Source organism: Leucoraja erinacea, chromosome 18, assembly GCF_028641065.1.
Source record: "Leucoraja erinacea ecotype New England chromosome 18, Leri_hhj_1, whole genome shotgun sequence".
Lineage (NCBI taxonomy): Eukaryota > Metazoa > Chordata > Chondrichthyes > Rajiformes > Rajidae > Leucoraja > Leucoraja erinaceus.
In genome coordinates, this window is record NC_073394.1 from 18,699,526 (window position 1) to 18,724,526 (window position 25,001).

The following is a 25,001-nucleotide window of genomic DNA, read 5'->3' on the forward strand; positions in this document are numbered from 1 at the left end:
AGTGCTCAAGTTGCCGAACCAAGCCACGATGCAACCAGTCAGCATGCTCTACTGTGCACCTGTAGAAGTTAGAGAGAGTCCTCCTTGACAAACCGACTCTCCGTAATCTTCTCAGGAAGTAGAGGCGCTGATGTGCATTCTTAATAATAGTGTTCTTGGACCAGGAAAGATCTTCAGAGATGTGCACACCCAGGAATTTGAAGCTCTTGACCCTTTCAACCATCGACCTGTTGATATAAACGGGACTGTGGGTCCCCATCCTACTCCTTCCAAAGTCCACAATCAGTTCCTTGGTTTTGCTGGTGTTGAGGGCCAGGTTATTGTGCTGGCACCATATGGACAGTCGCTCGATTTACACACTCGCCAGTCTTTCCTTTCTCACCAGTGCGGCAGCGAGTGATGTCCATGTCAAATTCTCTGTGATGTGGACTCCCAGGTATTTAAAGCAGCTCACCCTATCCACAGTGGTCTCATTTATCTTCAGTGGCGTGTATGTCCTCGGTTGTTGTGCCCTTCTAAAGTCCACAATCAGCTCCTTAGTTTTTAGTGACATTCAAGAGGAGGCTGTTGTTCTGACACCAGTGCCAGGTCAGCCACCTCCTTCAGGTAGGCCTTCTCATCGTTATCGGAGATCAGGCCCACCACTGCAGTGTCATCAGCAAATATGTGTATAGGGAGTACAGTAGGGGGCTGAGGACACAACCCTGAGGGGATCCTGTGTTCAGGGTGAGGGGTTTGGAGGCATGTATCCCCATCTTGACCACCTGGGGCCTGGTGGTCAGAAAATCCAGGACCCAGGCACACGGGAGTGTTCAGTCCCAGTTCCAGCAGCTTATCAGCAAGTCTGGTGGGGACTATGGTGTTGAAAACTGAACTGAAGTTAATGAACAGCATCCTCACATAGCCCCCCTTCTGGCTATCAAGGTGAGAGAGAGAGTGGTGTGCAGGACCTGGGAGACCGCATCATCCCTGGATCCGTTTGGACGGTATGCGGACTGCACCGGGTCCATGGTGCGAGGGAGGAAGGCGCAGATGTAGTTCTTGATCAGCCTCCCAAAGCATTTAATGACTACTGAGTTGAGGGCCACTGGTTGGTAGTCATTCAAGCAGGCTGGAGAGGCATTCTTAGGCTCTGGTACAATGGTGGATCTTTTGAAGCAGGCAGGGACCACGGACTTGGCCAGGGAGAGGTTGAATATTGTGGCGAACACTGGAGCGAGCTGATTCTAAATATAAACGCAACAACTGGGAAATTGTGTGAATATGGATTTCCACATTACTTTCCTCTTGTGATTAAATTTCAATGAAAGGTGAACCTTTCAAAACTTCATGTGATTTGCAATGGAAGACCCAGGCCACAAACATTAGCAATCCTGCCCACATTCCCACTACCAAAGCTGCAAAATAATCCCTTATTAATGAGCCAATGTACAATCTTGGATATCAACAGCTACCATCTCCCACTGACAACCAAGCTTACTCTCCTATCCCTGCACCAGCATTTCCAGTGTTTTTACTGTCCATTTACCAAGCTTGCCCCTGATAATCATTAGGAATCTAACTCGCCTATTAATTGATGCCAGCTATATTCAGAGAACAAACAAAGTATTGAATGTGCGTGGCTTGTTCAAGAGCAAACTTTACCCTGTACCCTGTGCGCTGCTAAATTTGCAAACTGATCAAGTAACACTCCTTTCGAGATACTACCCAATGTCTAAACAAAATGTATGAAATATTTTCTCAGGTCTCTAGTAGAGACATGAATAACTAATAGTGTGGATTACATAATTAAATGTATGGGGTTCGTTAAAAAGCTTTGGGGATTGGGTTTTCCAAACATGCTGTTTTATTTCCAAAATGTGTCATTTAGTCCAGTTCAAGGTAGTTGTGTGTGGGTGTTGCGTTTGTATACGTTAGGGAGTTTGGTAGTTGCACTACTGCACATAAGAGCACTTGTCTTTTCCCTGAACCTGTCCTCACTTCAGGGAGCTGCTGGGTTTCCCAAAGCCTGAGAAACCCAGCCACCCACAGTGAAACCTACAAAGGTTAAATCAGTGGTTTACACTCTCTGTGACATATTTAAAATGACAACCAATCTGGGAACAGTTTGGCTGCCTGCCCTTTTTCCCAGCTCAGTGAAATTTGAAAGTTAGTAGCTGTTAGTTTCATAAGAATGAATCCCTATCACTACCGAACCTTTGTGATCTTGTAGACATGAAAAATCCTCAAGTTTTAATTTGCAGTGAGAATTTTCATGTCTGTATTTTCAACCTCAAGCTTTCACCCTCCTGGGTTAAATTTATTTATTGGTATTCTCTCCAATATTATGTAATTTATTTTTGCATAGATTTTTTGCTCATTTGTTCTGATATGAAACCATAAATTAAAAATAATGCTTAACAAGTTTAAGTTTAACATAGTTTAACAATAATCATCAAATATGTGTTCCACAGTTTTATTTCCAGGTATGTATATTACAGTTTAGTTCAACTGTAATTTTGTTCTTTCAACCAGCTAAAATGTCATTATGTGAACATAGAAAATGTGGGAAATGCTCAGCAGTGTATTGATAAAAACGTATTAACCTGAAGTGTTAACCCTGTTTTTCTTTCCACATAGCCAGATAACCTGTTGAGTATATCCAACATTCTGTGCTATTATATTGGGTTCCTAGTATCTGCTACACTTTGTCCTCCGAACCAAATTTTGCTGAATGTAAATTTGAATACACTTTCTCTTAGCATGTTGAAATCGATGCAAGTTACCACACTTACAATTAGTATTTTGTTTATACTGTATGAAGCACGGTGCAGGTCTGGTTTGCACATGGTGCCTACACTGGTATTTTTAAACAAACAAAATAGCCTCTCTTGCAGCCCGAGATTTAATTGGGCAGATCACTCATTTTTCCATTAAGTATTGAAATATCACCCTAAGCCACGCGCATTCCATTCCGTCCTCCTTAAATCAACTTTGGTGGAAATAGTTTGAATGTTCCGGGGCAGTACATGAGCAAAATGGAGAGAAAGAAAAAAACCATACTTCATTGAAAATAGTTTAGAAGGACTAATCTTGTTCTGGGTTTTATTCTCTTATAAATATCTTATTATCATTATTCTTGTATGATTGCAGTGCTTTTAGTTTAAAAAAAAATGGTGCATACTCTTTATATACAAGTTGAAATTTTGAACAAAGGATCAGCATTGTTTGAAAATATGATGTAGTGTAATGAATGGTAATTTTTGAGAGTCGAGCTTATTGATGTTTCCAGTCTTGAATCACTTAGTACGCTTGATGAAAAGTGCCAACATTGTGATTTCCCTCAGTAACCTTAACAGCTTCCTGGCATGTTAGCTGTAAGTTAAAACTAAAGTGTAGAATGTAAAATAAATAATCCTTCCCAAGGCAGGCATCACATTAAACCCAAGCATAGCATATGTGAATACTGGAAATTAGTTCTGTTCAGGCTGTAAGTATTACAGTCTTGGTGTTCTTTTTGACTTGGAGAGGAAAAATAGTTTTGGAACTAAGTTGTTCGCCACCGATTTCATTACAGAGTTTTAGAGGGTGGAAAGGGCAAGAGTTCCCAGTGGCGTTGACTGAGATTTTGGATGAAACAATGATTCATTGTGTTCATGTGATTAGCAGAAAGACAAATGGTAAGGCGTTCTCCCTGGGCTTGGGGAATTCTGTCTGCTCTCTACATTTGTTTGCGTTGGGTTGATAAATTGACACATTTGTTACTACCTTATAAACTGTCGTGTCATCTGTCAAATTTGAGGTGGTGCAGAGAAGGATGTAAAAACATTTTGTCAACTCGTGGGATGTTCTCTCATTTTTCATGTCACTCTTGACACAGGATTAACAAAGGAGATTTAACTTCAATTTTCAGTTCTGAAATGTAACTGAATAATACTGCCTTAATCAATAATCAGGCTTGCACAAACTTGTTTGAAAGCTAATTATAGACTTTCATTGATATACATTGTGCACTGCTGTCATTTAAAATGTCCTTCTAAAATCAGTGCAATATGTTTTTTGTTCCTTTCAAAAAATTAGGAATTCTGAAGGGCCTTCTTAATTTCTTGAGTGCATTCACTTATCGTGTTTGAAGCATTATGCCTTGATCCACTAAGGAGTGTTTCTTTTCCTCTTGGTCAATTCTAAATGTTGAGTAATTTTTAGATTTGAAAATAAATTTTATCTTGAGTATCTTGTGTTGAAAATTTTAAAAGTATATTAAAATATAATAAATATATGGACTAGAATTATTGTAGTAATCACAGGAGAGCGTTAATCTGTTATGAGATTTGGCAAAAACTATTTTGGTCATGGTCTTAAAAAGTGAACAACATCCATAGCCCAAGAAACCAAATGCTATTGAATGACTCTTGCATTATTTATTTCATGCTAAGTGCATAGCAGGCAAATACAGGCTATGGGAGGAAAGGCCTGAAGATGTAGGGTAGAATGATGGTTTGGGGTTTGTCAAGACAAGAAGAGGTTACTGATCGAATCTGGAGAGGAGAGATCTGTGGATGGGCTTGCTCAGAAGATCAGGGAACCAACAGTGGGTGACACAGTGGCACAACAGTTGAGTTGCACAACCCGTGACCCCATGGGTTTTCTCCGCGATCTCTGGTTTCATCCCACACTGCAAAAGCGTGCAGGTTTCTTGGTTAATTGCCTTTGTATGATTATAAATTGTCCCGTGTGTGTGTGTGTGTGTGTAGGATAGAGTTAGTGTGCGGGGATTGCTGGTCATCACGGACTCGGAAGGCTGAACGGTCTATTTCCGTGCTGTATCTCTAAATTAGTTTAATTTAAACAGCTTGTATGCAGAGGGGGGGAAAGGGGCAAAATTTCAGGTGAACTATTTTCCAACATGCCTGATTCATGAGTGCAATATTTTCTGTTTTCATCATATTCTAAAGATGAATCTACAAAACTCCAGTTGCAATTTTATTGTTCCTTGAATTAAACTGTTATAGAGTGATCTACTCTTTTTAAACATTATTCTGCCAAGGCTGCCCATGAGCACACACTCACCCAAGAAGCACTCTAACTGCAAGGAGGGATTTCAATGGGTCTTTTATTGGTTGGGGAAAATGCATCATCTGCACATACACATTTATAACTATATGTGCCCTGGTAGATTTTTGGAATGTTAAATATGACCCAGCAATGACTACAAATGAGACCCAATCCAGAAAGGAGGCAATTTTCACCTGCATGGCATTGAAATAGTGTTATGGATCCATAATTTGAAAACAAGGATTGTTATTAATGTACATTGATGGCTTTGTCCATTGACAGATACAAGTCTCTCCAATTCACTTGGAATGTAGCTGCTATATGCCAACCAAGCAGTTACACTCTCAGCTCAGCTGTATGCTCAGCTATGAACAATTTTCAATAATATTCAATTTAAACTTGATGCATATTGTATATTGGAACAAAATCACACTAGCAGTTATGACAAATAACAACAGTGGCATCATTCCAATTAAATCAGTTTCAAATGATAATTTAGTGGCTTAGCATATTGCAGCTGCAACTGTCTAAGGGATGCATTGGTGTAGAATGATTTTTAAGATGATTTCCCAGGTGGTAAACAACTGCTCAAAATTGCAATATGATAAGATGATGCTGAAGAGGTCCCAAAAGCATGCAGCAATTTTTTACAAGCTGCTCTTGTGCATTTTCATATACCTGCATCAGAAGAATCTTAGTCTTGTAAGTGCTTGCACGCAATTTGCCAAACCATCTTCCTACATGCCATTGGAATTATGCGAGCTGAACTCCTGCTGTGTGCCATTAGTAAAGAACATATTCACATGAAAGTGCTCTATTAAGTGCATTAACTGAATGTGAAACAATTCACAATATATTTTTACATTAATTGTCACTTGCAGTGGAAAAGAAAAGCAACGAAATGCCTCGGAATCAGACCTATGATGGCATGTTTTTAAATGCAGATTCAAACATGAAAGCTTAGATTCTGCACTGATCATTACTGGGACAATCATCAACCATTGGGACATTGGCCTGACTCTTCCATAAATTACATTGTGCTAGCGATCAATTCTGGGATTAGCCACCAGCAGAAAATTGATCTGGGTGCTCACAGGCACAAAGGACTTTGTGCAACTGTAATTTGTGTGGTGTCAGTCACACATGTAATGATAACATCCAGCTCTAAGTTGTTAAAGCTGCAATCCTCAAATTGAGTTTTCACTCGCAATAAAACAAGATGCAAATCCTACCACTGCAAATTGTTGGAGATAGAAATTAATGGATCCCAACTGGCATTACAATGTTTTGTCCGCAGCATCTGTCAGGCTCGCTTTTCTATCCTTCCACCCACAAGCATCACAGCTTCTCCATATCAGTTAACCCAATGCAAGGTGTCATCATCTCTGGTCCCTAGGTGAGACCATACCTTCATGGGTTAGGGACTCTCACACCTCGTGGCCCCAATAGATGAGGATCTGGTAATGTGTGCTTTTACACTGAGCACTTTCTGATGTTCCTCTCCCTTATTTCCATGGCATCCATTTATACTGCAGCGCTCTGGTTGGCAGAGAGAGTGTTCTTCATATCTTAATTCCCAACTAATAATGCAGGAATAACATGGCCAGTACAAGTTCTGCAGGCAGCTGCCATTGAGAAATGTGCAGGTATAGTATTTGCTTGCCTTATTCCCTGTTCAAAATCACATTCTTTGCTTTCCCCCCCCACCAGCACTCATCTGGTTATGGGTAGATAACCCTGCTGCTTATAGGTATGCTTTAAATTACAGGAAGATCTCAGAGGCACAGTCAGAAGGCCTTGCTCCCATAATATCTCTACCATCTTTTGACAGCCAGCAATGGTGGAGCGTTTTGAGTTGTAAAGACTGTAATTGACTATTAATAGTTATTAAATGTCTGGCACTTGTGGAAACTTTTCTTTAATTTTGACTAAAAACAAAAAGTCGTAATGCCGGTGTGTAATATATTTGTATAAGTTGAAGTTCTGAGGTAACACTGCAATTAATATATTTTTGCTGTTCTTCTATAGGTGCTGAAGAGGTGTTGCTTCTTGCAAGAAGGACAGACCTACGACGTATCTCCTTAGACATGCCAGATTTCACAGACGTCATTCTTCAGCTCGATGATATTCGGCACGCAATAGCAATAGACTATGATCCAGTGGAGGGATATATTTACTGGACTGACGATGAGGTTAGAGCCATTCGTCGTGCATTTCTAGATGGTTCAGGGGCCCAGACATTGGTGACCACAGAAGTTAACCATCCCGATGGAATAGCCGTCGATTGGATAGCTCAGAATCTTTATTGGACTGATACAGGAACTGATCGCATTGAAGTGACTCGTTTCAATGGCACATCGAGAAAAATATTGATCGCAGAAGGTCTTGATGAGCCTCGAGCAATTGTACTTAATCCAGTAACTGGGTATGTATACAAATGTTCATTTATTTAAACATAATTAAAAAAAAACTATTGTTAAAATATATCATAAAGCCTAACATTTTTAATGTAAATATGAAAGATTTGGTCTGTCAGCTAAAGGTTTTCAACAGGTTTTAGGCATATTATGATGAATAATATAAGCTTGTTCCAAAAATATCAAAACATTAATGATGTAAATATTTTTGCAGCTATATGTACTGGACGGATTGGGGTGAAAACCCAAAGATAGAGCGTGCAAACCTGGATGGCACTGATCGAATCATTTTGGTAAACACTTCTCTGGGTTGGCCCAATGGCTTGGCATTGGACTATGCTGAAGACAAACTTTATTGGGGCGATGCTAAAACGGACAAAATTGAGGTAAGTTCTGAAAGAGAAATCTCCGCCATTAACAACAAGATTGTAATTCATTTTGGCCTGGAGTAAGACAGTGGCACAAGAAGTGAATAATGAGCAAATTACATGTATTGCCATTACTATTTTCTATCCAGCAAGTAGGGATGATGCCCTGGATTAAAATTTTCTTTTAAGACTTCATATGTGCCATGGAAATGCGATGTAAACCTCGGAGATAAGAATAGTATCATCGATTGTCAGAAGTGATAATTCCAACAATCAGCAATTGTTGGAAGAGATATGATATCATGTCAATGGAATATGACACAAGATTATGTAATCAGTATTATATAAAACTTGTAAATCAAAGAAATACTTGAATTTAAACTTGAAGCTTCTTTCACTGCGAGAGTTAAGGAAATACTTTTGAATGTAGTCACTGATGACTAAGAAGCATGGCAAATAATTTGGCCACAGCAAACTCATAATTAACAATTGATAATCACTTGATAATCTGTTATAAAACAAGTAGCAAAATCTGACCCTTTATTTTGTTCTAATGAGGCTTTCAGTTTATATATACGGTTGAACTTGAAGTGGCTGTAACATTCCAATTACAATTCATTATGGCATAATGACTGCTCCATGTTTCATTTATTCAATGTTGCTAACTTCAAATTATTGAATGCCTCAGTCTTTCAATGAACAAAGACATTGAATTATTTGTAGAATATAAAATCTAGAAATGTAATGCCACATAAATGGCCAATAGTCATTAATTTGAACCAGACTGTTTTAGAATTTAATCTAATCATTTGCTTGTTTTTTTTTCCCCAATGTTCTTATCATTGTATACTTCAATGAATCAAGTGTAGATCTAATTTATTTCTGCAGGACCATTTCAAACACAAGGCAGCAACATACATTACAATCAAAATATATAGAAATACAAGTAAGAATGAAATCCGATCAGATCAAATTGACCACAGTGATTCTTTTAATCAAACCATTCTCTCCTCAGAATTGTCTATTCAACCCATTTGTCGTGCGAACATTTGTAACTTTCCCTGTCGCAAATGGAAATGGTTTTGCTTTAGTCATAGTTTTTTTTTCTCTGCAGCCGATCTCTAGCAGTTTCATAGATTTTTCCACCTTAACCTGAATATCTTTGTCCCAGAGGTATTATACCTCTCTTCTATTTAATGCATGCTCCTACTTATAGGTCCACATTCACATATTTAAAAGTTCTACATGTATTTGCATGAAACTGCCTGCCACTTATTAGCCCTTAAGATGGAGCTGCTGTTTGGTAAATATTTCATAACTGAACAATGCCAATCATGGAGGTTAAGTTGAGCTTGAGGCTCTTGGAGCTTAAAGTTGTCTCCTTTTATTTTCCTCTCCTAATTTAATGAAAACTGCCTTTCTATAAATTGAATTTCCTCTTGTTATTTTTAAAAACCTCGGGTGAATCGTAAATGGAATTCAATTTTGAAAATTGTATGGTAGTGCTGCAGTCATAATATTAATAATATGCGCACAGCTCTGCAGTTTAAGCATGCTTTATTCTGATTCTTCAGCATTTAACTTATAAGGGGCTCTTGAAATTAAAAAAAATGTGATGCATAACCTCAACATAAAATATAAAGCATACAACCTTTTAAATATTTATGTAAAGTAGAAATGTTAAGAAAACATGGCTGAAAAATCATACATAAATTGCAGGCATATTTCACCGTTTCCCCTGTATCGCGTTTCATCGCCTTAATGGGAGTAGCAGTATGTGCTAACATGGCATATGTAGAAATATTTGCAATCACCCCCACTTGGATGCTATTGATTTAGCATCTTGTGTCGAATGCAACTAAACAAAAAAAAACCCATCATATTTTGTGGCATTGCTGCCCTCTATAAATGTTAGGATTAACCTCTTTATAATTCTCCTGGCATTTCATTGGTGTAATTACATTTGTGAGGTAAAACTATTGGTGACAGCTGTAGTGGCTTGTACAAGTTTCAGACTTTGTGATTGCAGTGGTGCCACTTTTTTCGGATGTTACTTATACACATTTCAATGTATTAAATCTAATGGTTGGAAAAATTTTGATATGAACTACAGATTTGCTGCGTCGATACTTGGCAGGTTACGTTATGTGTGAAATTTCATGCAGTGAAAACAGCAGTTATTTTTCTTGGCAGAAACATTTGCATCTGTGCTGTTCTGTTGCAGCACAAAGAATCCAGTCACTTCATTAAAATCTTGTATTCTGAAGAAGCCATTTGGCACAGCTTGTCAAACCTTCCGTTACAATAGACTATAGGGCTCTCCCTAAAGCTTTGGCACCCTGTGGGTAACATTGTTTGAAACTGCCAACTCAAAAGGTTTTCTTTCCAAAGACTGAGAAACTTGTTATAAATGGGATGGCATTTTTTCATTGTTTGTGTATATTGAAGGATGTACAAGTATAAATAGGAATATGTATGTAAAATGGAAACTTTTAAAATAGATTCAGATGTATTATTCTTGGATTAATGTTCAGCAACAGGATTAGGTTTCTGGTATTATTAGTTCCACATTGCTCATTACTAACAAACTTCTCCCCTCCCCACTTCTAATGTTAATTTTAATGCAATGCCAAACATATGCAAAAAAAAAGGCATATAAAGTGACATATTTCTTACAGGCTTGTTCCTATTTCTGATCTGCCTGCATCAGTAACCCAATCCAAAAAAACTAAAGCTATAACTCTGGAGATGTCCTGAGGCATTCTGCACTGTAGCAGCAGCGATGCAGCTGGTACAGCTGCTGCCTCATAGCACCAGAAACCCGGGTTCGATCCTAACCTCGGTGCTGTCTATGCGGAGTATGTACGTTCCTGCTATGTCCACCTGGATTTTCTCCAAGCGCTCTTGTTTGCTCCCACAACTCAAATATGTGTAGTTTGTAGGTTAATTGGCTTCTGTAAATTGCCCCTACTGTGCAGTGAGAGGATGCAAGTGAAATAACATAGAACTAACATGAATGGGTGATCAATGGTCAGTATGGGCTCAATGGGTCGAAGGGCCTGTCTCCATGCTGCATCTTTCAATCCGATTATCTTATATTGTAAAAATAATGGCAATTAATTAGTACTGGAATGTGGAACTTACTAAGGAATTACCAAGCAAAAATAAGTATTGCCCTTCTCCATAATTCTGAAGCTGTGGCAAGTGAACCCTGGAGCTCGGTCTGCCAAGCATGCACGGATGCAAACATCCTCTGTTTACCTAGGTTTGGGTAATCAATTCTGGAGTGTAGTCTCTGTAGGAGTTTTCTCTTGGTTCTGAAGAACAACTCCACTTCCACAGAGGGTTAGTGGGTGATGATGTAAAACATTGCAGGGAAAGATTGAGAGAAGCCATTAAGGAAATTATGCGACTTTGTTGAACACCATTGAATTAATTTTGGCCCTGAACTCACAATGTGCAAGACCATTGATCCTCTACCAACCTGCCCCTTCTGCACTGTACTGTTGATTTAACAATAAAAGTTTGCAGTGAAACTCTGGAAAATGTCAACTATTCCTGACTACTCAAGACCCACTTCTTTACAATGACAGACATCGATAATGACATTCATGTAGCCTTCAGTGCAACAGCCGATTGAGGAGAAAATATTTGACGGTCAAGTCCTCAGACCTGGCACTAAATGCATGGTCTTTAAAGCAACAGTGATCCCATGTTCATCAAATTCACTCTAAGGGTCAGCATCCTCCACGAGGCCACCAATATTGAAGCCCTGGGCTATTCTTATTCAGCAATGCCGGACTTGCCCAACACAGTCCCAAATCAAAGGCTTTATTCAATGCTCTTTTGTGGTAGAAGTTTAAGGTAAACAGTGAAAAGGTTCAAGGATATATTAAAAGCCTCCTTGCAGAAGTGCAACATGCCCACTGATTTTTGGGAAGCTCTGACACAAACATTCATAGTGGATAAGGACAGTTTGGAGGATGCTTGAGAACCTCGAGGCCCTGTATTAAGAGCATGCCGAAGCCCTGTGTAATTGGTGAAAGAAGTACAGCCATCTCCTCCTCATCTGTAGAAACGTCACATATTGGCTTCATTAATCGGCTTAGAACCCAGAAAACTGGAGTGGTGGCAAGTGATCCTCTATCTTGAATGATTCTCTAAGAAGAAGAATTCTTGTCTCAAACCAACAACTATGCCCATCCTCCCAATTGTCTAGGCTGTAATGGAAATGATTTTTGTGGTCTGCAGATCTCTGGTCAGGTTGAAGGTTTGCATAAAGTTAGTTGATGTTTGTCAAGAAAGCAGGAGTGATCTTCCCACAGGCAACTTAACTTTATGCCACTTTTGCCAACAACCAACTATTCCTATCTTTCCAAATGCCTGTTCAAACTCCAAATGCCCTTTCCGATATTTTGTGGAAATGATTGAGAGCTTCAATTTTCTAGGCATAAATATCACCAACAATTAGCTCTGGAAAACCATATTGAAGCAACGGCCAAGAAACCACATCAACGACTTGACTTCCTCAGAAGACTATGGAAGGTCAGCATGTCTCCAATGATTCTTACCAACCTCTACAGATACACTGTAGAAAGCATACTATCACGATGCACCATAGCTTGGTTGGGCAATAGCTCTGCTGAAGACTGCAAAAAATTGCAGAGTGTTGTGGATGTAGCCAGCTCCATCACACAAACTAGCCTCTCTCCCCTCTCCCCACACACCCCTGACTCCATCTACGCTTCATGATGTGTTGGGAAAGCAGCCAACATAATCAAGGTCCTTTTCACCACAGTCATTCTCGGACCTCAAGTGTTCATCAATATGGTTGCCTAGTCAATGCTTGGTCTCGCCGATGTAAAATAGGTCACATCAGTAGGGCCAATTACAACAGACGAGGTTAGAGGAGGTGATTGAACCTTTGTCTCACCTAGAAAGGATTGCGGGGTCCCTGGATGGAGGTAAGGGACATGTGTTACATCTGTAGTGGCAGGGGCAGGTACCCGAGGAGAGGGCGGTATGGGTGGAAGTGATGCGGAGGGAGTGGTCTCTACGGAAAGCAGAAAGGGGTGGGAATAGGAAGATATGACCAATGGTGGGATCACACTGCAGGTGGCAGAAAGGTGGAGAATAATATGTTGGATGCAGCAGCAAGGGGGTGAAAAGCAAAGACCGGGGAATTCTATCCTTATTCCATCTGGGGGATGGGGAGTGAGAGCGGATAAGCGGACATGGGTTGCGGACTCATCTGTGACAACAGGAGGGTAAACCATGTTCACTGAAGTAAGAGGGCATCTCGGATGTCCTAGAGTAGAAATTGAGAGTAGGGGATGGCATGGGACAGATCTTCAGATATATATATATATATGGTGTATTTCCGGCATTCAGCTGGCTCAATGATGTTAACAGCAGTGCAACACACAAAATTCACCTCCAGTGAGATTTTCAAGTAACATTTCTCAGAATATTGCCTGATGTGATGATGTACCTGTTCCAAACTACTCTGAAAGTTGTAAATAAACATTATTTAAAGGGTCAGGTGCATCCCTCTGCAGTCATAGACAGTCGTGCACAAGTCTGTAAAATAACAATCAAACCGCAATGATCTCAGCCATCGCATCTTATGAAGGCTTCTGCAAATTTTCCTTAATATTAAGTGCATAGAAATGCCAATTTAAGAAAATAATTTATTCAATTTTCAAAAATGCAGAAATGTTAAAATAGAAGCAAGCAAAATAGATTGACGATCGAGGAGTTACAAAAAATCTTTTCCAGTTTCCCTCACAATTTTGACCTCAGAACATGGTCTGTAAAGGGTAACTGCTCATTTGAAACATGTGCTGGTTTCCTAGTCTCTGGGAGGCTAACCCCTTCCCATTGTAATAGACTGCATTCATTCCTTGCCATTGCTGAGAGAAGATTGTTTGCTTTATGGCTGATTGATTGATTAAAAGATGCAGCATGGAAACAGGCCCTTCAGCCAGCCCAGCCCAGCCCACGCCGACCATCAATTGCCTGTTCTCAATAGTTCTCTGTTATCCCACTTTCGTGTTCACTCCCTACATACTAAGGAATTTACAGAGGCCAATTATATCAACCTACAGACCTGTATATCTTTGATACGTAGACAGCACACAAATTACACAAGTTCTGCAAAATAGTAAACAACAAGTCTGTAGTGCAAAACACAATTAGAAAATAAGTGCACGGTAGTTCAAGAGGTGGTCAGTAGAGTTCCGTTGCCGAGGTACGATGAGGATTGTGCTGATCATTTCAAGAACCTGATGGCTGCATGAAAGTAGCTGTTCTTGAACCTGGTAGTGTGGTTCTGTAGTTTCTGCTGGATAGTAACAGCGAGACAAAGGCATGGCCCAGTTGGTGGAGATCCTTGATGATAGATGCAGCATTTTTGAGGCAACACCTCATTTAGATGCTTTTGATGGTGGGGAGGGTTGTGCCCGGTTGAGAAACGTTCCACAATGTATCTGCAGAAGTTTGTTAGAGTACTCTGATGACATGCCAAATCTCTTTAAATTTAAGGATGGTAGATGTGCTGATTGACGATTACATGAACATGCTGGGCCCAGGACTAAGATGTTCAGCCCAATTTGAAGCTAATTCTCTTCACTATTAACAAACCAATGAGAATTGGCATGTGGTCTCCCCTTTCAGAGGTCAACGAGGTGGTTGAATATGAACAGATTATCGTTGTCAAAATGTAGGTAACTCAGTGGCATATTTGTGCAACTGATTGAGGTGGAAAGTAGTATTCAAGCATGAATTTATAGGAAAGATGGACACAACTTTAGCGTTAGCCTTTTTTATATAGATCGATACTAAACATTTTTTTCTTAAGTATGTATTGCAGTAGTTAATGTTTTCATTTATATCGAAACATATAAAATAGGTGCAGGAGGAGGCCATTTGGCCCTTCGAGCCAGCACCACCATTCATTGTGATCACAGCTGAGCATCCACAATCAGTAACCTGTGCCTGCCTTCTCCCCATATCCCTTGATTCCGCTAGCCACTAGAGCTCTATCTAACACTCTTTTTAAATTCATCCAGTGAATTGGCCTCTACTGCCTTCCATGGCAGAATTCCACAAATTCCCAACTCTCTGGGTGAAAAAGTTTTTTCTCATCTCAGTTTTAAATGGCCTCCCCATTATTCTTAGACTGTGGCCCCTGGTTCTGAACTTCCACAACATTGGGAACATTTTTTCCTGCATCTAGATTGTCCAATCTTTTTATTATTTTTATGTGTTTAAGAGGGAACTGCAGATGCTGGAGAATCGAAGGTTACACAGAAAAGCTGGAGAAACTCAGCGGGTGCAGCAGCATCTATGGAGCGAAGGAAATAGGCAACGTTTCGGGCCGAAACCCTTTAGACGGTTTTTCTAAATTCCAGTGAATATAAGCCCAGTCTTTCCAATCTTTCCGCATATGACAGTCCCATTATCCCGGGGATTAACCTCGTGAACCTACGCTGCACTGCCTCAATAGCAAGGACGTCCTTCCTCAAATTAGAAGGGTCTGAAGAAGGGTTTCGGCCCGAAACGTTGCCTATTTCCTTCGCTCCATAGATGCTGCTGCACCCGCTGAGTTTCTCCAGCTTTTCTGTGTAACCTTTTTATTATTTTATGTTTCTATAAGATCCCCCCTAATTTTTCTAAATTCCAGTGAATATAAGCCCAGTCTTTCCAATCTTTCCGCATATGACAGTCCCATTATCCCGGGGATTAACCTCGTGAACCTACGCTGCACTGCCTCAATAGCAAGGACGTCCTTCCTCAAATTAGAAGACCAAAACTGCACACAATACTCCAGATGTAGTCTCACCAGGGCCATGTACAACTGCATAAGGACCAATACTTAAATCCTCTCGTTATGAAGGCCAACATACCATTAGCTTTCTTCACTGCCAGCTGTACCTGCATGTTTACTTTCAGTGACTGGTGTACAAGGACACCCAGGTCTCGTTGCACTTCCCTTTTTCCCAATCTGACACCATTGAGATAATAATCTGCCTCCTTGTTCTTGCTGCCAAAGTGGATAACCTCACATTTATCTACAGTGCCCTCCATAATGTTTGGGACAAAGACCCATCATTTATTTATTTGCCTCTGTACTCCACAATTTGAGATTTGTAATAGAAAAAAATCACATGTGGCTAAAGTGCACATTGTCAGATTTTAATAAAGGTCATTTTTATACATTTTGGTTTCACCATGTAGAAATTACAGCAGTGTTTATACATAGTCCCCCCATTTCAGGGCACCATAATGTTTGGGACACAATAATGTCATGTAAATGAAAGTAGTCATGTTTGATATTTTGTTCCATATCCTTTGCATACAATGACTGCTTGAAATCTGTGATTCATGGACATCACCAGTTGCTGGGTGTCTTCTCTGATGATGCTCTGCCAGGCCTGTATTGCAGCCATCTTTAGCTTATCTTTAGCTTATGCTTGATTTGGGGGGCTAGTTCCCTTCAGTTTTCTCTTCAGCGTTATAAAGGCATGCTCAACTCGGTTCAGATCGGATGATTGGCCACTCAAGAATTTACCATTTTTTATCTATGAAAATCTCCTTTACTGCTTTGGCAGTATGTTTGGGATCATTGTCTCGCTGTAGAATGAACTGCCGGCCAATGAGTTTTGATGCATTTGTTTGAACTTGAGCAGATAGGATGTGTCTATACACTTCAGAATTAATTATGCTACTACCATCAGCAGTTGTTTCATCAATGACGATAAGTGAGCCAGTACTTTCAACAGCCATACATGCCCAGGCCAAAACACCCCCACCACCGTGTTTCACAGATGAGGTGGTATGCTTTGGATCTTGGGCAGTTCCTTCTCTCCTCCATACTTTGCTCTTGCCATCACTCTGATATAAGTTAATCTTCGTCTCATCTGTCCACAAGACCTTTTTCCAGAACTGTGGTTGCTCTTTTAAGTACTTCTTAGCAAACTGTAACCTGGCCATCCTATTTTTGCAGCTAACCAGTGGTTTGCATCTTGCAGTTTAGCCCCTGTATTTCTGTTCATGAAGTCTTCTGCGGACAGTGGTCATTCACAAATCCACACCTGAAGAGTGTTTCTGATCTGTCGGACAGGTTGGGGATTTTTCTTTATTATAGAGAGAATTCTTCTGTCATCAGCTGTGGAGGTCTTCCTTGGCCTGCCAGTCCCTTTGCGATTCATAAGCTCACCGGTGCTCTCTTTCTTCTTAATGATGTCCCAAACAGTTGACTTTGGTAAGCCTAAGGTTTGGCTGATGTCTTTAAACAGTTTTATTCTTGTTTCTCAGTCTCATAATGGCTTCTTTGACTTTCATTGGCACAACTTTGGTCCTCATGATGATAAATAGCAATAAAAGTTTCCAAATGTGATGGAAAGACTAGAGGAAAGACTTGGTGCTGAGAGCTCTCTTGTACCTGCATTGAGGAGGCATTTAAACACAACAAAGCAATTACAAACACCTGCAAAGCCATGTGTCCCAAACACTATGGAGGGCACTGTATTCTCTATCCATGTCAATACCCTACTCCCAATACCATGTGCTCAAATTTTGCCCACTAATCTGCTGTGTGGGACCTTGTCAACAGCTTTCTGAAAGTCCAGATACACTACATCCACTGGCTTTCCTTCATCCATTTTACATCACATACTCAAAAAATTCCAGATTAGTCAAACAGGATTTCCCCTATATAAATCCATCTTGACTTGGACCAATCCTTTTACTGCTGTCCAAATGCGCCATTATTACTTCTTTAATAATTGACTCCATCTTCCCCACCACCAATGTCAGGCTAACTGATCTATAATTCCATGTTTTCTCTCTCGCTCCTTTCTTGAAAAGTGGGATAGCATTAACTACCCTGCAATCCACAGGAACCGATCGTGAATCTATAGAACATTGGAAAATGATCACCAATGCATCCACGAGTTCGAGAGCCACCCCCTTGAGTACCCTGGGATGCAGAACATCAGGCCCTGGGGATTTATCTGCCTTCAGTCCCAACAGTTTATCTAACACCATTTTCTCCCATCAGTCTACCAAATACTATTTCTCGCCTAATGCAAATTTATTTCAGTTCCCCTGTCTCCCTAGATCCTCTGTGCTCTTGTATATCGGAAAGATTGTTTTTGTCTTCCTTAGTGAAGACAGAACTAAAGTACCTGTTCAATTCTTCTGCCATTTCTTTGTTCCCCATCATAATTTCATCTGTTTCGCCTTCAAGGGACCTGCATATAGCTTTACTATTCTTTTTCTCTTAACATACCTAAAGATACTTTTACTATTCTTTATATTCTTGGCCAGCTTACCCTCGTACTTCATCTTTTCACCCCGTATTGCCCTTTTTGTTACCTTCTGTTGTCCTTTGAATGTTTCCCAATCCTCTGGCTTCCCGCTGTTCTTTGCTATGTTAGACATCTTCTTTGAGTTTTATCCCATCCCTAACTTCCCTTGTCAGCCACGGTTGCCTCTTATTCCACTTAGAATCTGTCTTCCTTAATGGAATGAAATGATCCTGCATCTTCTGGATTATGCCCAGAAATTCCTGCCATTGCTGTTCCACCGTCATTCCTGCTTGGATCCTTTTCCAGTCAACCTTGGCCAGCTCCTCTCTCATGCCTTCACAGTCCCCTTTGTTCAACTGCAACACTGACACTTCTGATTTAACTTTCTCCCTTTTAAATTGCAGATTAAAACATCACATTATGGTCACTACCTCCTAGCGGTTCCTTTACCTAAAAAGAAGATTGAAGGTGTATATTTTCTTGTCATATTGATAATTTTAATATTGGTTGGAAATCTTTGGGAAACCTTATACATAGCTTTGTTATGTTGGTTTGTTTTTCCCCTATGTTAAAATTCTGCAATATATTTAGAGTGCAGGGAATGCACTTGCATTAGAGAAGAATAAATGATCTACTGTTTTAAACTTGCTTCAGTTTTTCCCGTTTGTGTGCTTCAGGTTTCTGCATTTTTCTCTTTAAAGCCTGAGACTAGAAGTACAGCTTGACTTTGTGTCGAGTCAGGCAGCAGCGAACATTTTAATGTTTTTTTTTTCAAAATGCTAAGGAAATGTAGCACTTTGGAATAAAGCTGCTGAATGGCTTAATCAAAAGGAAACTGCTTTCAGTTTAGTGACTGTGTACGTAGAGATTTGTATAGACATCTGAATAGTAATGCTGTGTGTGTTAAAGAGCATAAAAATGGTGGTTGTACTGAACAAAATTGTTAATTCAGCCAAGCCTTACGTTCACGATTAAAATGCAGGAAGTGCCATTATAAATTTAGAATGTTTGAAGCTTAAAGAAACTTTTATTTTAATAACAGAATTTCTCCTCCTCCCACCCTCATCCATTCTTTACAAAGTAGTACTTTTTGTTTAACAATCTTTCTTAGAATGATGTTCCTGCTGCACATTCTTTCATTCTTTCTTTCCCCCCCCCTCTTTTTGGGGGCTTTGTTGAATGTAAATGACATTAGTACTCAATCATGGTTGTAGAAAGAGGCTTGCCTTTCGGAGCTTTTGATTGTCCAGCGTGGTTCTGTGGGAAAGGAAGCTGTCCTTTTCTTGACGGGAGGTGACCCTCACCTTTTTCTCTAACAATGAAGGCATAATGTGGGCCTGATTGGGACCTATGGGAACCCCCACAGACCGCCACGCACTCCTTCTAACAGAAGCCTCTCATACTCCATTTGGCAATCTTTCTTCCAGCATTCCTTTACTTGAATTCTCTGCAGAATCATTAATAAAAAAAAAAGTGCTGTTCTTATCCAAAATGCACAAATAAATAAAATACTTTAAAAAGTTTTTAAGCATAAATCTTTAACAATTAAAGACAATAATTTTTTTCATTTCGGATTGTTTTTTCAGTAACTGGAGAACATTATCATGAATGATATTGCAGACAATAATAAACAAAAATATATGCTGTTCAATTGGCATAAAATGCTGTGTTTATTTTTGTTTCATATTTTGTATGAGTTCATTGTTGAAGATAAAACAAACATTAGGTCACTTGATTGAAGGGACCTGAATATGCCTTGTGGCATTTGGAATGTGCCTATTCAGTGCCTGAATGACTATAAATGGACGACTTTTGGTTGAGCTGCTCCCCCCCCCAGGTTCCCTGTGCAGATATCCCTGTGCCTATGAAAGCTTGTTTTCTGAAAAGAACCTTGTTCCTACTGGCAAACTGAATTATTTGTGTAACAGTTTTTTAAGAAGGGTCTCGACCTGAAACGTCACCCATTCCTTCTCTCCAGAGATGCTGCCTGTCCCGCTGAGTTACTCCAGTTTTCTGCGTCTATTTTAAGAAAAGTATTGCTGTCTTGAATTTTTTTTGTTCCCCAGCTGTCGCACCTCCTTATTTCTAACATCATAGGTTCTTAGGCCAAAATCCCAATTTGAGGAGAAAACAAACAGATGCATATTTATTAGAATTTAATGTCCAAAAAATATGCATAGTAGAGTGTCAGCAGAACTCTTTGGTTTCCATTGAAAGCTTGTTGCTGGCATGCATCCAAAGAAATTCAATGGTATAACACTAGATTATTTCAACATTATACCTGTACAATTGAAAATTGACTTTTAAATCCTTTTCAAATTCTTCCATGCTCTCTCCCTCCCTATCTCTGTAATCTCTTTAACCTCTCTATATACTGCACTCCTCCAATTTTGGCTGCTTGTGCATTCCCAAATATAATTGCTGCTGCCTTCTCAGCTGTGCCTTTGAATTCTGAGCCTCTGTTTTTGAAACTTACTCTTTAAACTCTCTGCATCTCAATTTCTCTTTATGACACTCCTTAATATTAATCTTTTTGTCTAAGCGTATTATTATCTAACTTGCTTTCCTAAATATGGTTTGCACTAAATTCTTGTTTTTGCAGTAATTTTCATTTCACTGTCTTATATGATTTATGTATAATTAATGATTTATATGGTGTCTGATTGTATGTGCATACGATGCTGCTGCACGATTTTCATTACAATGAACATAACAATACAGCACAGGAATGGGCCCTTCGGCCCACAATGTTTGTACCAAACATGATGCCAAGTTAAACTGATCTCATCTGTTTCTGTACGAGACATATCCGTCAATTCCCCGCACCGCCGTGTGTCTAAAGGCCTCTTAAATGCCTCTCACATCTGCCTTCACCACCACCCCTAGCAATGTGTTCCAGGCCCTCACTACTCTCTGTGTTTGAAAAAAACTTGCCCCGTTAAATTTCCCCCTCTTACCTTATACCTATGCCCTCTAGTGTCGGACATTTCCCGCTAGGGAAAAAGGTTCTGACTGTCAAATTGACTGCCATTGTACCTATACATCACCATACTTGTGCATATGGAAAAGAAACTTGACTGAAATAAACTTTAAAATAAACTGCAAGATTCTATGACTCTATACAGGTTTAGGGGGATATGGACCAAATGCAGATAGGTGGGATCAGTGTAGATGGGACGTGGGCAAGTTGGGCTGAAGGGCCTATTTACACGCTGTAAGACTGACTCTATGACTTGCCTATCTGTAGCTTGATCTTAAATTTTGTTTCATTGTGAGAAACTCCGAGCGATATTTTACTATGTTTAAACTATCTAAATTTAAATCTGTGTTGTGGAAGTTATTGAAATACCTTTGTCCAGTACAGGCCCTCTCCACATAATGATGGCTGTCCGTAGGTGAATTTATGTCCAAGAAATGGAAAACACACAAATATCACTTGCTATGGTAACTCCACAATACTGCAATGAATGCCACTATAAACAATAATTACTAAAAGTGGAGAGGGGGTAACTAGTTCTGCCACTCATAGGAACAAATGTTCATATATATATATATATATGTATATGCTGCACTTTTCTATGTGTAATTGTAGGGTGTGGCGGCTCCCAAGGGTCGGGCCATTCCACTATCGAACCCCTCGGCATGGGAATGGACTAGTCCGGTGGCGATCCTTAGCTACAGGGATAAAGGGCAGGAGTTTAGGCACAATCACTCTCTTGCAGACCCGACTGGACAAGAGAACACAACTAATAAAATTCCTCCCGAAATACCTGGCTCCTCGCCATAAGGGCAGGTTTTCTTTTCAATGTTGTCTTCATGATATATCACAAATGTTTCATCTATCTATTATAATATAAAACTGATCTTGGATGTTTACTTGCGTGGATGTTTGCTTGCTTGAACTTTTTCGTTAATTCACATCTCCTCGAAAACCCGACGCGGTAACGGTGAAATTTTTTACATATTCTGGTAGAGATTTACCTCATGATTTCAAAAATCCCCTCTTCTGTAAATTTGATTCATTATTTCCCGAGTTTTTTACTAAAATTGTTCACCAATCTGATCTTTTTAAAATCTAACGTGCTGAAACTAGCTGGATGTCACAATGCCTTTGCTCCTCGCGGCAAGCTGTGCAGAATTTTGAACGCGCTGGGGCACTGTTTTCCACGAGTTACGAGGCCTAGCTCGGGCCCTGCGCCTGGTGGGGAGGCTTGTGCACTACGACCTGGGTAGGTGCTGGCTCTACCCCCTCCCTTTCTACCCCCTCCCCGGGACAGAAAGAGAGAGAGGGTGGGGGGGGGGGGAGAGGGGGGGGGGGGGGGGGCCCTTCCTCCCCCCCCCCCCCCCGCTCACTGCCCCCACTTCCTCTGCCCCCCCTCCCTCCCTCTGTGATGCCACCCCACCCCCCCCCCCCCCTCAGAGTGGTGGAAACCTCTGGTGGACCCCCTCCCTGATCCACCCCCCCCCCCCCTCTCTACCCCCTCCCCCTCCGTCTCTACCCCCTTCACTCCACCTCCCCCCCCCCCCCCCCCCCCCCCCTTATGCGTGAGTGGATTGGGCGGGGGATAGGGTAAAAGCGAATGAATAATATTAATATAATATCAAGGGGGGGGGGGGGTAGTGTGTGTGTGTGGTGGGGGGGGTTAGTGTGTGTGTGTGACGCTGAAGACGGCCGCCCACCCCGGCAACCGCGCGTTGAGGTCCCCTTGGTCTGGTTATGAAGTCCTAGCAGTTAAACTAAACCTTCACATGTCCAAGCAGGAAAATATTTAATGCTAAGTATTTTAGCCTGGAGCTACTGCAGGTGTTGCTGAGCATTATCCAAAACCAAACGGGATAAATTTATTGTTGGGATACTTTGCACTATATAAAGTGGGAGGGAGGAGGTCGCCTAATATGAATGCACCTGCATTGTGCTCTTAGATAATTATTTCCTTCTCTGAACAATTGAAAGAAAGTTCTTGCTGCCAAGGGCAGTCTGTCTGCACTTGCATTTGTCCTATGTGGTAAGTACCTAATTGCACGTGTGAATCCACCTGTCAACTTGCTGATGAATGCTACCCGAAACCTCAATGATAAGACCCAATACAGAGCTTTGTGCAATGATCAACGACAATGTGCTCTACCATCAAACAGCTAAATAGAAAATTGACAACTGACTGGGCCAGGCAGCAGGATCAGGTGACACCTTCTGCCAATAAGGTGGGGCACATTCTATTGTTTTGAATTGGTTCTGGATTGTGTCTTCCAGTGAGTACTTTTAAATTAGTTCAAAGGTATAATCACCCCCTCATCATGCTGCGCTCCAAGGAATAGAGTCCCAGCCAACTCAACCTCTTCCTACAGCTCAGACCCTCGAGTCCTGGCAGCATCCTTGTAAATCTTCTCTGCACCTTTTCAGCTTGATAACATCTTTCCTATAACATGGTGCCCAGAACTGAACACAATACTTAAATGCGGCCTCACCAACGTCTTATATAACTGCAACATGACCTCCCAACTTCTATACTCAATACTCTGATTGATGAAGGCCAATGTGCCAGAAGCCTTTTTGACCATCCTATCTACCAGCGACTCCACTTTCAAGGGTATGAGCCTGCACTCCTAGATTCCTCTGCTCGACAACACTCCCCAGAGCCCTATCATTCACTGTGTAGTTCCTGCCCATGTTAGACTTCCCAAAATGCAACACCTCACATTTCTGTGTATTAAATTCCATCAACCATTCATCAGCCCACCTGCACAAACGATCAAGATGGGATGAAGGAGGAAATTTATACTTAGTCAGAATATGTAGGTGAGATACTAAAGTACTTGGCAGCTGTATTTACCAAGGAGAAGGTGGGGAAGACTAATATGTTAGGGCAGTTTGAGATCAAGAAGGAGGTGGCGTTTGTGGCTTTTGAAGGGCATTAAAGTGAGTAAATCCCCAGGCCCTGATATATTATATTTCATATTATTGGGAGAGGCGAGAGGAGATTGTAGGATCCTTTGCATCTTCTCTAAGCCATACCCAAGTCCTGGAAGTCTGGAAAGCAAAGATCCTATAGCGGAGCAAGATAGACCACTCCGTCTAAATGCAATGGGCTGACGTGTAGTGCGGAACGTGGGCCTTTTTTTCATCCATTTCAGTAACCCGACCCGCAATCAACGTTGTGAGAGAACAGTTTGTTTTAATAAATTATAATTCTGAAAATGAGGAGACGATTTTTACCAAAGAACTTTTATTTTTACGAGGATGTTTCCGTAACTGGCTTCCGTCTCCGCACTAGTATCTTGGCTCCGCTATGGGATCTTTAGTGCGGAGACGGAAGCCAGTTACGTAAATGGGGCCGAAAATTACCCATGAATCTGCCCATGACCGTACTACTTTTTCGTCAAGTGATCTATCTTGCTTGCTATAGGATCTTTGCTCGAAAGCAGTTGCCTTTCCTTTGTTAAAGAAGGAAAGTAGAGATTATAGGCTGGCGAGTCTCATATCACTGGCAGGGTGACTTCTTTGGGACTTGAGTATGTGCTAATAAGAGACAGTCTGCATGGCTTTGGCCACTTGAGGACATGTCGAATGAATTTGATTGAGTTTTTTGAGGAGGAAACGAGTGTGATGGATGTGGTCCACGTGGGTTTTAGTAAGGCATTTGATCAAGTTTCTTATGATAGGCTGATCCAGAAAATTAAGAAGCATGGGACCCATGGTGACGTGGTCATTTGGAATGAGAACTGGCTTATTCATAGGAGACCGGGGATTGTGGTGGGAGGGTGTTATTCCAGCTGGAGGACTGTAACCAGTGGAGTTCTGTAGGGGAGCTGCGGAAAAATGGCAGGTGGAGTGTAATCTGATCAAGTGTAAGGTCTTGCACTTTGGAAGT

The 25,001-nt window shown here is 40.8% G+C and overlaps 1 protein-coding gene across 2 annotated transcripts in view; it reads left to right on the forward strand.

The window, feature by feature from the left end:
• Positions 1-25,001, forward strand: part of LOC129705712 (low-density lipoprotein receptor-related protein 5-like) — a 159,515-nt gene that overhangs the window by 69,032 nt on the left and 65,482 nt on the right. For both annotated transcript variants that reach the window (XM_055649453.1, XM_055649454.1), the window contains exons 6-7: positions 7,063-7,459; positions 7,666-7,837. In XM_055649453.1, coding sequence (XP_055505428.1) covers positions 7,063-7,459; positions 7,666-7,837 — 569 coding nt within the window. The remainder of the gene's footprint in view (positions 1-7,062; positions 7,460-7,665; positions 7,838-25,001) is intronic.